General features: G+C 74.4%; 2 protein-coding genes across 3 annotated transcripts; one reads left to right on the top strand and one right to left on the bottom strand.

The window, feature by feature from the left end:
* Window positions 1–92: 92 nt before the first annotated feature.
* LOC119715391 (cGMP-dependent protein kinase 1-like) lies at window positions 93–5,945 on the top strand. Of its 2 annotated transcripts, none has more exons than XM_072036687.1 (20): window positions 93–205; window positions 1,079–1,299; window positions 1,377–1,543; window positions 1,849–1,962; window positions 2,034–2,139; window positions 2,578–2,641; window positions 2,719–2,796; window positions 2,867–2,955; window positions 3,096–3,161; window positions 3,248–3,295; window positions 3,798–3,842; window positions 3,986–4,124; window positions 4,206–4,336; window positions 4,409–4,498; window positions 4,752–4,893; window positions 5,007–5,170; window positions 5,239–5,355; window positions 5,453–5,515; window positions 5,587–5,662; window positions 5,736–5,945. In XM_072036687.1, the coding sequence occupies exons 2-20, from the start codon at window positions 1,097–1,099 to the stop codon at window positions 5,820–5,822; spliced, it is 1,989 nt and encodes a 662-aa protein (XP_071892788.1). In that variant the 5' UTR covers window positions 93–205; window positions 1,079–1,096; the 3' UTR covers window positions 5,823–5,945. The 2 variants fall into 2 exon arrangements, with proteins under 2 accessions (XP_071892788.1, XP_071892787.1); XM_072036686.1 differs by lacking the exon at window positions 93–205 and adding an exon at window positions 343–652.
* An 18-nt stretch (window positions 5,946–5,963) lies between these two features.
* On the bottom strand, window positions 5,964–13,298 carry EMILIN1 (elastin microfibril interfacer 1). Its single transcript, XM_072036685.1, has 7 exons — window positions 12,859–13,298; window positions 10,588–10,713; window positions 7,873–9,995; window positions 7,297–7,404; window positions 7,156–7,173; window positions 6,819–6,953; window positions 5,964–6,525 (listed from the first exon to the last, which is right to left on the bottom strand). Exons 1-7 carry the CDS (start codon window positions 13,029–13,031, stop codon window positions 6,194–6,196), a joined length of 3,015 nt encoding a protein of 1,004 aa, XP_071892786.1. The 5' UTR covers window positions 13,032–13,298; the 3' UTR covers window positions 5,964–6,193.
* Window positions 13,299–13,978: the final 680 nt, after the last annotated feature.

Below are 13,978 nucleotides of genomic sequence, written 5' to 3'. Positions count from 1 at the left end.
TCGGGCCACGCCCCCAGGCCACGCCCCCGAGGGTGCCCGTGCCGGGAGCGCGCGGGAAGCTCCCTCCCCCCCCTCCCCCCTCCCCCCAGCGGGTGCGCGGGCACGCGCCGCTCGCGTGCCGGGCGGGCACACCTCGTGCACGTGCACACCTCGTGCACGCGCACAACCGGCACCCGCACCTGCACGGCCCCGCAGGGGGCACGGGGTGGGTGCGGGGTGGGTGCATTGTGGGTGCATCGTGGGTGCAAGCTGGGTGCATGGTGGGCGCACGCCAGGTGCACGTCGGGTGCATGTCAGGTGCAGGTTGTTGGTGCAGGCTGGGTGCATGGCTAAATCGTGGGTGCAAGCTGGGTGCAGGGTGGGCGCAGGCCAGGTGCACATCAGGTGCAGCGTGGGTGCAGGGTGGGTGCACGTCGGGTGCATGTCAGGTGCAGGTTGCTGGGTGCAGTCTGGGTGCATGGTGGTGCAGGGTGCCGCAGGCTGGGTGCAGGCTGGGTGCATGCCAGGTGCCCGGTGGGTTTGGGCCAGGTGCTGCATGCAGGGCGCAGCTCGGCACGTGCCTCGGGGAGCGCCGCGGGCAGGTTAATGTGTCACGGGGCTGGGTGCAGCGGCCTCGCAGGTAGGGGCGGGCGCAGCAGGGTGCGTGGCACAGGTAGGGGCCGTGCGCGTGGCGGGGCACGGGGCCAGCCCCGGTCAGTGGCCACGTCCCGGGGCCGGGTGTGCGTGTGGGAGCAGTGGCCATGTGTGGTGGGGGGGGGGTGGAGGGGGGCGCTGAGCCCTGTCCCGGCCCCGTCTCGGTGCTGCAACCTTTGCTCGGGCAGGGCGTGCCGGGCGCAGCACCGTGCGGCTGCGGGGCCTGGCCAGGGTGCATGGGCTGGGGGTGGGGGTCTGGGTATGGTGGGGGTGCTGTGGGCACTGCTGGTGCCAGGCGTCCGCAGCCACATCGCACCCAGCTGTGTTGGGTTGTCTCCACCTGGGCATTGCGGTGTGCGGCCCTGCCCCGTGCTGAGGGAGCCTCTTCCTTCTCCCCGTGGTCCTGGGCAGCCCCATGCCAACACTGTGTCCCCCCCCCCCCCAGGCACGGCAGCGGTGCGGGATGGAGCGGCAGCTGCGGGAGCTGCGGCTGCAGGAGGAGCGCGACTTCCTGCAGCGCGTGGCGAGGGGCACGGGCGATGCCAGGGCGCTGCCGGACACGGAGCCACCCCTGGGCCAGCCGCACCGGCGGGGCACCGCCATCGTCCCCGAGCCCCTCGCCAGCGACGCCCTGCTCCAGCTGCCCAGTAGTGCCCTGTCACAGAGGTACCTCAGGAGGGGCAGAGGGGGTGCACGAGGGCCGGGGCTGCCCCACCGCTGTCCCCGTGTCCCCCTGTCCCCAGGGACCTCAGCCTGATCGCGGAGGCCATGGGACGCAGCGACTTCCTGCGGCGCCTGGGCGAGGGCTGCCCCGAGGCGCTGGCCCAGAGCTTCGTCCCCGTTCAGCACGGCCCCGGGGACACGGTGCTGGCCGAGGGCGACGAGGGCGACGCCATGTACATCGTGGCAGGTGGGAGCGGGCACGGGGCGCGGGCTGGGTGTGCACGTGCCCGTTGGGGTGTGCACGCATGGGGGCACGCATCTGGGGGTGCTGCACCTGCCCTGGGCACCAGTGCCCTGTGCGTGCACACGTGGGGCTGTGCTGCCCCTGAGGGGCCACACGTGCCCGTGCACACCAGCTGTGCGTGCACTCGATGCTGGGGCCGTGACACATGTGTGGGGTGCATGTGTGAGGCTGCCTGTGTGTGCGTGCACCTGCCCACGCGTGTGTTGGTGCACGTGCGAGGCCGCCTGCCCTGTGCCACCTCCCTGCAGAGGGGCAGCTGAGCGTGACGCAGCGGGGCCGGCAGCTCCGCACGCTGGGGCCGGGTGATGTCTTCGGGGAGCTGGCCATCCTGTACCACTGCAAGCGCACTGCCACCGTGCAGGGTAAGGGCCAAGCCCCCCGTTCTGTCCCCCCCCCCCATCCCCGGTCCCCCCTGACCCCTGTTGTGCCCCAGCGCTCAGCTCCGTGCGCCTCTGGGCCATTGACCGGCAGCGGTACCGCGCCATCACCACCAGCAGCGCCAAGCAGCGGCGGGCCAAGGTCCTGGACTCCCTGCGAACGTGAGTGGGGCGCGTGCCCCCTGCCCCTCCGTGATACCCCCAGCCCCACGGCCAGCCCTGAGCCTCGAGGTGCCGTCCCCTCTCATCACCCCTGGCAGAGCCACTGCACAGCCCTGGCCTTGTCACCGTCACCAGGCCCATCCCCACCCCGTCTGATCCCCGTCCCATCTCCATTCCCACCCCAGCCCAGTCCCAGTCCACATCCCCAGCCTCGTCCCCAGCCTCGTCACCGTCCCTGTTCCTGTCATCATCCTCACACAGCCCCAGCCCTGTCCTGCCTGTGGCTGTGCTGGGCTCCGGAGCTCGGGGAGGACGCAGGGTGCGGGATGCAGGGCGCAGGGTGCAGGGCGCAGGGTGCAGGGCGCAGGGTGCGGGATGCAGGGCGCAGGACGCAGGCAGGGCTGCAGCAGCCCCGGGCCCAGCCACCTCTCTTCACAGGGTGCACTGGCTGCAGGACCTGTCCCACAGCCACCTCTCCAAGCTGCTTGACGCCATGGAGGAAGTGTGTGCACGGGGGGGGGGCTGTGGGAAGGGGTCCCCTGCCCAGTGCAGCCCCGAGCACTCCGTCTGTGCCCGCAGTGCTCCTTCGCACCCGGCCACGTCATCATCCGCGAGGGGGACGAGGGGGAGAGCTTCTACATCATCCTGAAGGGGCAGGTGGGTGCAGTGCCGCGGGGCAGGGCCGTGCCCCCCATCCCACTCAGCCTGGCCCCACGTCCCCTCGCAGGTGCGGGTGAGCCGGCGGGTGGACGGGCAGGAGAAGCTGCTGCGTGTGCTGGGTGCCGGCGAGCACTTCGGGGAGCTCTCGCTGCTGGAGTAGGTGCCCTGGGGCTGCGGGTGGCTCGTCTGCGCCCTGTGCGTGTGCCCGCACAGCTGCTCGTGTGCACATGGAGCTCACACACGCTCCTCCGCGTACGCCCCTCTCCTCCTCCATGACCACCGGGCTCTCCGTGCAGGAACATCCGCCGGACAGCGTCGTGCCAGGCGCAGGGACACGTCACCTGCATCACGGTGGCCAAGGAGTGGGTGTCCCCGTGTCCTGCAGCCCGTCCCCGTGGGCACACGGCCGGGGCCTGCCTGCCCCACTGACACCTCCTCTGCCCCACAGGGACTTCCTGGAGATCATCCCCTTCTGCCCCAGGCACGACTCAGATGCGTGAGTGTCCGTGGCCCTGCGGGGTCCCCACGTGGGTGCTGGCTGGGTGGGTGCTGGGCGCCCGGCAGGGACGGCAGCGGTGACGTGGCGCCAGCAGCGGGTCCTGGACTCTGCCCCAGGAGCACCGCCAGGCCCAGGCACCATCCTGCTCCTGCCGAGCCCCGTGGCACGGCCCCGGCGCGTGCTCACCATGGCACCACGTGTGGCCCCATGGGAGGTGTCCAGAGTCCCAGCCCCCCAGGCTGGCTGGGGCTGGGGGCACCCCTGGGTGTCCCTGTTTCCCCCACACACAGCAGGGCCACCCCAGCAGGGTGCCCAGCCCCACAGCCAGGCAGCTTTGGGCGATCTGCCGGGGGGTGGGGAGGGTCCCCCCATGGACCCCCCCACAGTCCTGTCCTGGCCTCATGCACGGCCCCGGGTCCCTGTGGGGTCCTGCCATGCCGTGCCCGTCCCAGACAGGCTGTGGGGCTGCGGGCTGAGCCAGGGCTGCTTCTCCCTGCAGAAACGCGGCTGCGACAGAGGTGCCGGCCCCAGCGGACCCCAGGCGGTCAGTGTGGGACGGGGATGGGGGTGGGCACAGGGATGGGGGTGTCTGTGGGAACGGGGACAGGGCTGGGCATGGCACTGGGACAGGGACAGGGGTGGGCGGCTGCTGGTGCTGGCGCTGCATCGCCGTGGTTCCCCCCGCAGGGGCTGGGGGTCCCCGAGCCTGCGGCAGCTGTCCCCGGCAGTGCGGCTGGAGGACCTGGTGGCCGTGCGCTACGAGGAGGGGCAGAAGCAGGGGCAGCGCGTCGTGCTGGGCACCGGCGGCTTCGGCAGGGTCGAGCTGGTGAGAGCCACGCCTGGCCTGCGGGCACCCCCTGCTGACCCCGTCCCCGTCCTGGCACCCACGTCCACCCCTGTCCCACAGGTGCGGTGCCGCGAGCGGCTCTTTGCGCTGAAGCGGATCCGCAAGGACTGGGTGGTGCGCACACAGCAGCAGGAGCACGTGCGCACGGAGCGCCGGGTGCTGGCCCAGAGCCGCTGCCCCTTCATCGTGGGGTGAGCGGGGCCGGCAGTGTGGGGCCGGGCTCAGCGCCACGCCGAGGCCCCGCTGACCCTTGCTGCCCGCAGGTTTTTTGGCACCTTCCGGGACAGGCAGCACGTCTACCTGCTGCTGGAGTTCTGCCAGGGTGGCGAGCTGTGGACCAAGCTGCGCGAGGTGTACGGGGCTGGGGGGCACGGGCTTGGGGTGGGCAGGGATGTGCTGTGCAGTGCCGTGCAGTGCCGTGCAGTGCCGTGCAGTGCCGTGCTGTGCTGCGCTATGCCGTGCTGGCTTGTGTGGTGCCGTGTGGTGCCGTGCCATGCTGTGCCATGTTGTGCCATGAAGCACTGCATTGCGCCATACCGTGCCGTGCCGTGCCATGCTGTGCCGTGCCGCACTGCGCTGTGCCGAGCACAGAACCCTGCCCTGCAGGCGCTACTTCGAGGAGCCACTGGCCATGTTCTGCTCCGCCTGCGTGGTGGAGGGCCTGGAGTACCTGCACAGCCACGGCATCGTCTACCGTGACCTGAAGCCCGAGAACCTGATGCTGGACAAGCAGGGCTACGTCAAGCTGGTACCGGGGGGATGGGGGTGTCGGCACCGTGCCCGGTGCCGTGGGGGGGGCAGCAGGGAGGGCGCTGGGGGTCCCTGCGGGCGTGGGGCTGGCTGAGAGCTCCTGCACCGCAGGTGGACTTTGGCTTCGCCAAGGAGCTGGAGCGCGGGGAGAAGACCTACTCCTTCTGCGGGACACCCGAGTACCTGGCGCCCGAGATGCTGCGCCACGAGGGCCACGACTTCGCGGTTGACTTCTGGATGCTGGGCATCCTCATCTTCGAGATGCTGGTGGGCAGGTGAGCACACCCCGGGGCTGAGCCCACCCCCCCCCCACGGCCAGGCCTGACGCCCCCGTGCCCCGCAGGCCCCCCTTCCACAGCGCTGACCCCCAGAAGATTTACAGCCGCATCCTGGACGGCGTCTTCTCCTTCCCTGCTTTCCTCAGCGAGGCCGCCTGCTCCCTCGTTGCAAAGCTCTGCAGGTCTGTGCGGGGGTCCCGGGGGGGGCAGCCCTGTGGGTGGGGGTGCCCTGGGGAGCCCCAACCTGTGCCCCCTGCCCCATCCCCGGCCCTTTTGCAGGCGCCGTCCGGGGCAGCGCCTGGGGAACACGGCCACCGGCATCCGCGGCATCAAGAAGCACAGGTGAGGGGGGTGCAGGTGGGGGGGGGGCTGTGCTGCCCCCCGGCCCCTCCTGTAGCACCCCCCCCCCCCAGGTGGTTTGGGACCCTCAAGTGGAAGAAGCTCGCCCTGCAGCAGCTGGAGGCGCCCACCCTGTGGCTCATCAAGCAGGTGGGGCCGGGCCTTGGGGTGGGGGGCGCGGGGCGGGGGGAGGAGGGCCCAGCACTGACCCCCGCCCCCCCAGGGCCCTCCCTACACCAACTTCAAGCGGTTCTCGGTCGACCGGACGCCGGCAATGGACGAGCTCTCGGGGTGGGATGAGGATTTCTGATGGCAGCCGGACCCCCAGCCTGGGCACCCCCCACGCCCCCGCTGCGGCGCTGCCGGGACCAGGGCAGTGCCCGGGGGCTGCCCCCAGCCCATGGGGGGCAATAAAGCGCGTGGGGGGCAGGAAGGAGGCGGGAGCCATGGGTACAAAACCCGGTGCCGCATCTTTATTGAGGGGGGGGCGCGGGGCGGCGTGGGGGGGGCAGGGCAGGGGGTGAGGGACGCGTGGCGGCGGGGGAGCGAGGGTGGGGGGGTGCTGATAAATAACGGGGAGTGGGGGGGGGTGGGGGGTGGGGGGCCCCGCGTGGGTGCAGGGGGACGTGGGGGGGGTCCAGGAGCCATGGGGCGGCGAGGGGTGGGTGTGAGGGGGGGCGACTAGGGGCCGTTGGCGTCGTAGAGCAGGGCGCCGCTGAAGACGGTGAGGGGCTCGTCGGGGGCGTGTGCCAGGCGCCCGGCCACCAGGTCGACGCAGAGCGTCTCCCCCGCCTCCAGCGGCAGGATGAGGCTGAAGACCCCCAGCGAGCCGGGGCTGGGCTGGTGCTCGGCCACGGGCTGGTTCTCCAGCCCCTCGGGCTGGTACCCGGCCGAGTCCAGGCGCGCGATGCCCTGGTTGGAGCGGGACAGCACCGCCTCCAGCTTGTCGCCCTTGTGCCCCGTCAGCACCACGCTCACCAGGTAGCGGCCGCTCAGGGGAGCCGTGAAGGTGCCTGCAGCAGCGGTGTCAGCGCACGGCGACCCCCAGCCCCCGCAGTGCCCCCAGCTCAGCCCCCCCCTCCCCACCCCCCGTGGCCACCACCGTGTCCCCAAGGCACCCCGCCGTACCCCACGCTCCCCGCAGCCCCTGGGTTGCCCAGCTTCACCCCAAAGCCATCGCTGTGCCCCTGAGGACACCCCCACCCTTCTTGCACCCCAGGCCCACGTTTCACCCATGACCACAGCCCCCCCCCCCTCCACAGCCCCCATCCCCCCCCATATGGCCAGGCGCGGGGCCGGCACTCACCCGTCTCGGGGTCGTAGGCGCCGCCGTCGTTGAGCAGGACCTGGTCGAAGGGGACGGTGCCCGGCTCCGTGCGCTGCGTGCTCAGGGAGGCCGAGAAGGCGATGTGGGGCACGGAGCCCGGCTCCCCCACAGCACCTGGGGACGGTGTCAGGACGGTGCCCCCATGGCCCCCCCAGGCCCCTGAACTCCCACCCCTGACTGCACCCATGCCCCACGTCCCCAGCCCCTCCACCTCCGTCACCAGCTCCCCCTCCCCACTGTGCCCCCCCGCCCTGCACCCCCCCACCCCGCAGCCCCCTCATCCCAGCCCCTCGTACCCCCCACACCCCAGCCCTACCTCTTTCTCCTTGCAGACCTGAAAGGGAAGGGACAGGAGGGTGCTGTGGGGTGGGGTGGGGTGGGCAGGCGGCACGAGCCAGCACCGGGCAGGCACGGCCCCACTGCTGGAGGCTGCCGGGGCACGGGGGCTGCTCCTTACCTGGGGGGCCCACGGGGCCTTGTTCTCCGTCCTTGCCAGGAGGCCCAGAGGGGCCAGGGGGGCCCGTCTTCCCCATGGGGCCTTCAGGTCCAGGGGGCCCAGGAGGGCCTGAGGGAAGGTGGGGGGAGTTAGAGCCCCATCCCTCACCCCACAGCCCAACACCCCCGTGACTTGAGGCCCCCATGTCCCCATGCACCAAGCCTCTTGCCCCCACCACTTGGGTCCCCATGTCCCCCATGCATCCCAGCCCAGAGCCTGCAGCCGGGGGTCCTGCACCCCCTCACCCCCATACCCCACACCCCCAAAGCTGAAAGCCCTGGGACCTGGCGTCCCCACACCCTCACACCTCATGGCACTGCGATTGTCCCCGTGCTCTGTCTTCAGACATTGCCCCTTGTTCCCCCATCCCCACCTCCTGCACCCCCATCCTCTGTACACTCATGCCCCATTCCCACATGCCCTTTTACCCCTGCCCCCTTCTCCCCATCCCCCTGCCCTCTCTCCCCAACCCCATGCCCCCTTCTCCCCATCCCCATTCCCTCTCTCCCCGTCCCTGCCCCCCCAGTCGCCGCGCACCGGTCAGGTCCCTGCTGGTGAGGTTGAGCATCTCGGCGCGGTGCTGCTGGAAGCTGGCGTTGAGGGCACCCAGGCGCGCCGGGAGCTGCATCGCCTTCTCCAGCAGGGCGCTGTGGGTTCGGGCTGTGCCGTTCAGCTCCCGCAGGGCGTTCCACAGCCCCGCCACGTGCCGGCCCAGCCCCTCGCGGACACCACGCAGCCCCCCCGACACAACCTCCAGCTGCTCGCAGACGCCCTCCAGCTTGGCCACCCTGGGCTCCAGGCCGGCCGGGCAGCCCGCGGGGCCCGCGCGCACCAGGTCCCGCACCAGCCCCTCCAGCCGCTCCTCGCTCTCGGCTGCGCGCTCGGCGACCTCCGCCTGCACCCGGTCGAGCTCCGCGGCCAGGCGATCCTTCACGGCACCCAGCTCGCGCAGGCTGGCGTCGTGCTGGTCCACGGCGTCCTGCAGGTCCTGCACCGTGGTGTTGAGCAAGCCGAAGAAGAGCAGCGCCTCCGACAGCTCGCCCTGCAGCGTCTGCAGCTCCCAGGGCGTCGTTCCTCCGAAGACGCTGAACCCCTCCAGCGGCTCCTCCTCCTCGGCTGCCGTGGGGTCGGGTGCGGGCGGGCTGCAGGCGTTGGTGCAGGCGCCCACCTCCTCCCGCAGCCGCTCCAGCTCCTCCCGCAGCGGGGAGCAGGGCTGGGCGCAGGCACCGGTGGCGCTCAGCCCCCGCAGCTCGGCCTCCAGCTGCCCCAGCCGGGCGCCCGTCCGGTTGTGGAGCTGCTCCAGGTCCCTGCGGGTGTCCTCCAGCGTCTGCCCACCGGAGCTCCCCCCTGCCTCCAGCTGCCCCAGCCGCCCCGCCAGCCGCTCCAGCGTCTCGCCCTGCTCCCCCACCAGCTCCCGCAGCGCCTGCAGCGAGCTGCCTGGCCCGGCCCCGCCGGCCCCCAGCTGCCGAAGGCCGGAGCTGAGGGTGCGGAGCTGCGCCTCGTTGTCCTCCACGCGCCGCTCCAGCTGGCTGAGCGCGGAGCCGTCCCGGCCATCGGCAGTGGGCTCCGGGCAGGGCCGCCCGCAGCGCGCCAGGACCCCCTCCAGCTCGGCCAGGCGGGCGCCGCGCTGCGCCCCACTCTCCGCCAGCCCCTCCAGCGCCCGGCTCAGGTTGGCCATGTGGCCCCGCAGCCCCTCGGTGTCAGGGGGCCCGGGGCCGGCCCGCGTGGCGTTCAGCCGCCCCTCCAGCTCTGACAGCCGCCGGGCCAGCACCGGCCCCGGCCCCGGCCCAAGCACCGTGCCGCGCGACCCCTCCAGCCCGTCCATCCGCCGCTCCAGCTCGGCCACGCGCCGGCGCAGCTCGTCGGGCGGCGCGGCGGGGGCCAGGCGGGTGCTCAGGCTGCTGACGTGCCGCTGCACAGTCTCCACCGCCTCCCGGTTGCGCTGGTCCACCGAGCCCACCAGCTTCTCCAGCGCCCTCATGCGCTCCCGGTCCTCCGCCTGCTGCCGCCGCAGCCCCTCGGTGCCGGCCAGGCAGGCGCCGCAGGAATCCTGCACCCGCTGCTCCAGCTCGCGCAGCAGCGCGGCCCCCGCCAGGCCCCCCTCCGGGGCCGTGCTCCCCCCGAAGCCATCCCGCTCCCGCTCCAGCTCCTGGCTGCGGATGCGGTCGTCCAGGCGCTCCAGGTGCTGCTGGATGTGGCTGAGCGTCTCCCGCACGTCGGGGGGCGCAGCGTCGGCGGGTTGGTGCTTGCCATTTGGGCCGCCCTCGGCCACCTTACGCAGGTCCTGCAGCAGCTTCTCCTGGCCCTCCTGCACCGAGGCCTGCAGCTCCTCCAGCTGCTTGCTCAGCCGCCGCACCTTCTCCTCCAGCTGCTGCACCTTCTCCGCCTCCCCACCGCCGGCGGGCTCCGGGCTCCGCGGGGCAGTGCTGCCCCGGCCCCCCCCGGCGCTGCCTTCCCCCCCCAGGCCGCTGAGCGTGTTGCCGAAGCCGGAGAGCGTGGGGCGGCCGGGCCGGGGCCGCGGGCGGGTGGTGGTGAGGGAGGGCCCCGCTGCCGGCCCCTCGGAGCAGTCCTCCCCCGAGTAGCCCTGGCAGCAGCGCCACTCCAGGTCCGACACCGTCTTGTGGGCCACCTTGTAGCGGGGCCGCAGGAAGCTGCGGTACCTGCGGGCAGAGGGGACGCTACTGATGGGGAGGGGGGGTCCTGGTCCCTGCCGCCCCTCCTCCCCCCCAGCCTCCGCGCCGGTCCCTGCCCACAGGCGCTGCAGGAAGAGGCTCGGGGAGGAAAACCAAACACAGGCTGCGGGCTGGCCCAGGCGGCGCGGCCGCACCAGGCTCTTGCACAACTGGGCTGGCCGTGGCCACGCTCGCTGACCTCCGGGGGGCGGCCCCTGCGCATCCTGCCGGCCCCCCAGGACGGGGCTGGCACCGCCACGGCACCCAGCGCTCTGCTCTGTGGCTGCCCCAGTGCCGGACACGGGCCCTGGGCAGAGCCCCTGGTCCCCAAACCGACCCCCAGGCGGCGTGGGGGTCACTGGCCCCGATGCTGAGGGGCAGTTGGCCGGGGGGGGACAGCGGCGCCGCTGTAAAAGCCGGGTCGGGGCAGGTCAGGCGCCGGCCACGAGCCGCTGAGACCGCGGCTCTTGCAGAAAAGTAAACACGTCCCGGGGAGGGTAAACAGCGGCGCCGCTGGGGGCCCCGGGCGCTGCCCCCCGGCTCCCGGTCCCACGCCCCCGCCCTGCCCGGCCCCACTCACGTCAGGACGCGGGGGCACTGCAGCTGCCCCCAGCCGCAGGGCTGGTAGTCGGGCTTGACGAAGCTCTCGACGCCGTCCTCCACCACACAGCTCACGCTGCGCGTCACCACGTAGGCGCACCAGTTCCTGCGGAGAAGGCGTCAGGGCCCCGCACCGGAGCCCCCGGCACACCCCGGGTGTCCCCCCACGTGGACCAGGCACCACCATGGGAACCCCCCCCACAGGTGCCTGCCCTGCCGGTCCCACCGGTAGCAGCCGTCACGGCCCAGTGCTGTGGGGTTAATGGGCCGGATCCTGCCCCGCCGCAGCCCCTTCACCTCTGCCCAACCCCACAGCCCCGAGCGCTTTGAGGGGCCCTTTCAGGAGCCGCGGAAGGGGCCGGTGGCACCGCGGGGAGTGACCGCAGCCCTCACGGGGCCACCCGCACCCAGCGAGCCCTGTGGGGACAGGGATGGGGACGGGGACAGGGACCCCGCTCATGGGTGCAAGGGGCGGCCAGGGGAGCGCATGCGTCCTGCGAGGCACTGCAGGCTGCGGGGACGGGGGGGCTCTGACCCCATGCTGCTGCCCTGCGGAGCCAGGCTGGTCTGTGCCCCCCAGCCACCCCCAGGCTGTCACTGATGTGCCCCCAAGCCTGGAGTTCAGGAGCTGGGGATGAAGCCCTGGCGCCCGGCCAGACCTGATGGCGAGATCCTGCCTGGGGGGCACGCTTCTCCCAGGGTGTGGGGCGGGGCCCCCAGCCGGCCCCACGGGGGCTGCAGCCCCCAGAACACGCTGCGGGGCCCCCCTGCTCCGTGCGGGGTGTGGTGGCCAGGCTGCGGGGCGGGACCCCAGCCCCCCAGCCCACCCCAGGGAGCGGGACCCCGGCCCGGCCCCACGCAGCGCGGACGCCCCAGCCCAGCCTTATATGGTCCGAGCCCAGAGCAGCCCCACACAGCGCGGCCCCCCCGGGCAGCCCCCCACGGCGCGGACCCTCGGCAGCCCCGGCCCGGTGCTGTGCGGTGCTGTGCTGTGGGGAGCTGTGGGGAGCTGTGCGGTGCCGTGCGGTGCTGTGGAGCTGAGCAGTGCGGGGGCCCCGCAGAGCCGCGGCCGGTTCCCGTCAGCCCGGCTGGTTCCCCTCAGTCCCCGGCTCGATTCCAGCTCCTCCCCGGGGGCCGCCGGGAATTCCTGCGCTGACGGCCCCCCCTCTTCCCCCTTCCCTTCCCTTCTCTTCCCTTCCCGGCCCCCCCGCTCTCCCCCCCGTGCCCAATCATCCCTGGCTGATGGTGCCCGCGGGGCCCTGGCTCCCACTGCCCATCCTGGGGCTGCATCGGGGCACATCCACGTCCTGGGGACAGGCTGGGAGCCCTCCCGAAACCACGGGGCATGGGGATGGGTCCCCGTGTCCCCCCGTCCATGGGGACTTCCTGCCGTGACCCTCGAAGCAGAGGCAGCAGCCCCGAAGCACAGAGATGGGCTCTACATCCCCCAAGCCACGGGCACAGGGCGCTGTGCCCCAGCCCCTGGGGACGCCCTGCTACGTCCCCAAAACCACGGGCAGGAGCCCAGCCAAGCCCGGGCTGTGCCACGGCGCTCTGTGAGCCGGGGATGCCCAGCCCACGTGCGCCCTTCCCGGGCAGCCCCACGCCGGCAGCCGGGTCCCGCGTGGAGCAGGGTCCCACCAGCCCCTGCCCCAGAGCCCTGGGGCTGCCGGGGGGCTGCGGTGGGGCTGGGGGGGACACGTCCCGTGCTGCACCCCGCACGGCCACGCTGTGGCTGTGGCCAGAGGGTGACCCCCAGCTCCGGTGTGGGGCCGGCCCCGCAGCCCCAGCCCCGACCCGGGGGCAGGCACGAGCCGAGCCCCCGCCGCCCCCTCCGCAGGGCACGGCACGGGCAGGGGCTGTCGGGGCCCCTCACCCGCCCCCCCGGCACGGGGACCCCGCGGCGGGGCACGCGGCTCGGGTGCGCGCCCGGGACCCCCGGCACCGGCACCCGGCGCGCACGGCCGGGCCCCCGCCCGCCCCCGCCCCCGCTCCCCGCGCCCGTCGGGCCGCAGCCCCCGCCCCGCGCCCCCCCGGCTCATCCCCGTTATCCCCGAGCGTGCCCTGGGACGGGGCAGCCCCGCGGTGCCGGGGAGCATCCTTCCCGCACGGCCGCGTCGACGCCCCCCCGTCGGGTCCCGTGCTGGCCGTGCCGCCGTCCTGCCGCTCCCCGGCCCCCCCGAGGGCTGCGGGGCGGGGGCCGCGCCCCGGGGGCTCCCTCCCCGTCCCGCCCGGCGGTCCCGGCTCCTACCTGTGCCGGCTGGCGGCCCGGGCACCGCCGTGCGCCGCGGCGGGGCCCTGCGGGGCCGTGGCCTGGGCCGGGCTGAGCGGGGCGGCCCCCCCGGTGTAGAGGCTGTACCTGGGGGGGAAGTTGGCGGCCAGGGCCTGCGCGGCCAGGAGGCACGGCCAGAGCCAGGGGGCCATGCTGGGCGGGCGGGGGGCGCGGCGGGGGGGGCGCACGGCGCGGCTCAGGAGCGCATGGCGCGTCCCGTCGCGGCTCCGTCCCTCCCGGCTCTGCGGCTCGGCTCGGCGCGGCTCTGCCCTCCCCTCCCCTCGGCCAGCCCCTCGCCGCCAGAGCCGCCCCGGCGCTGCCGCCCGACGGGGTCCCCGGGGCCCCCCGCTTCCTGCCCGCCTCGGCCTCCGCCGGGCACCGCCGCGCGCCGCCGGCCCCCGCGCCTGCCCCCCGCCCCCCGCCGCCGCCCGCACATCTGCTTCTCGTTAGGCTGGGACACGGGGACGGGGAGAGCCGGAGAGGCCGGGCAGGGGGCCAGGGCTGCAGGCAGCCGGCGGGGCCGGGGCTCCCGCACCGCCCCGCACCGCCCCGCACCGCCCCGCACCGCCCCGCCGGCCCCCGGTGGCCGCGCTGCCCGGCGGGGGCCGTGCCCGCTCCCCGCGGGGGTCGCGGCGGCGGCGCGGGGCCCGGCCGGGGGCTCCCGCGGGGGGCTCCCCGCAGCCCCGGGACGCGGCCCCCCCGGGGGCAGGCTGCCGGCACCGCGCCCTGCCCGCTGCCACGTCCCCGGGGCAGCGCCCGGCCCCGGTGCCCCCCCCGCGGCCCGGCCCCACGGGGCCCCGCGGGGCTCCCCACGGGCACGGCCCCACGGGCACACGGAGGGGACCCGGAGGGGACCCCGCGGGGCCGCCCCCGCTGAGGTCACGGCCCTGGCCCCCGGCCCGCGCTGACACCGCGGCTTCCCCGGCCGGGCGGTGACGTCACGGCCCCGGCCGCTGCAAGCGGTGACGTCACGGCTTGGCCCCGGCCCCGGTGACGTCACAGCCTGGCGCGGCAGGAGGCGGCCGGGGGGGGGAGAAAAGGCGCGGGAGGGGGCGGGAGGGGGGGGAGGGGGCGGGACGGGGGCTGCCTGCACCGACTG

The sequence above is a fragment of the Anas platyrhynchos genome, chromosome 3 (genome assembly GCF_047663525.1).
Source record: "Anas platyrhynchos isolate ZD024472 breed Pekin duck chromosome 3, IASCAAS_PekinDuck_T2T, whole genome shotgun sequence".
Classification (NCBI taxonomy): domain Eukaryota; kingdom Metazoa; phylum Chordata; class Aves; order Anseriformes; family Anatidae; genus Anas; species Anas platyrhynchos.
This window is presented reverse-complemented; position numbering and strand designations above follow the sequence as displayed.

Excerpts from the sequence above, each read along its gene's own strand:
- LOC119715391 (XM_072036687.1), top strand. The coding sequence starts at position 1,097 with ATGGAGCGGCAGCTGCGGGAGCTGCGGCTGCAGGAGGAGCGCGACTTC. Across the intron at positions 2,956-3,095 it reads GGGGAGCTCTCGCTGCTGGA|GAACATCCGCCGGACAGCGT; the intron begins GTAGGTGCCCTG and ends CTCTCCGTGCAG. Across the intron at positions 3,843-3,985 it reads GCCCCAGCGGACCCCAGGCG|GGGCTGGGGGTCCCCGAGCC; the intron begins GTCAGTGTGGGA and ends TTCCCCCCGCAG.
- EMILIN1 (XM_072036685.1), bottom strand. The coding sequence starts at position 13,031 with ATGGCCCCCTGGCTCTGGCCGTGCCTCCTGGCCGCGCAGGCCCTGGCC. Across the intron at positions 10,714-12,858 it reads CGGGCCGCCAGCCGGCACAG|GAACTGGTGCGCCTACGTGG; the intron begins GTAGGAGCCGGG and ends CCTTCTCCGCAG. Across the intron at positions 6,526-6,818 it reads CGCCTACGACCCCGAGACGG|GCACCTTCACGGCTCCCCTG; the intron begins GTGAGTGCCGGC and ends CCGCTGCTGCAG.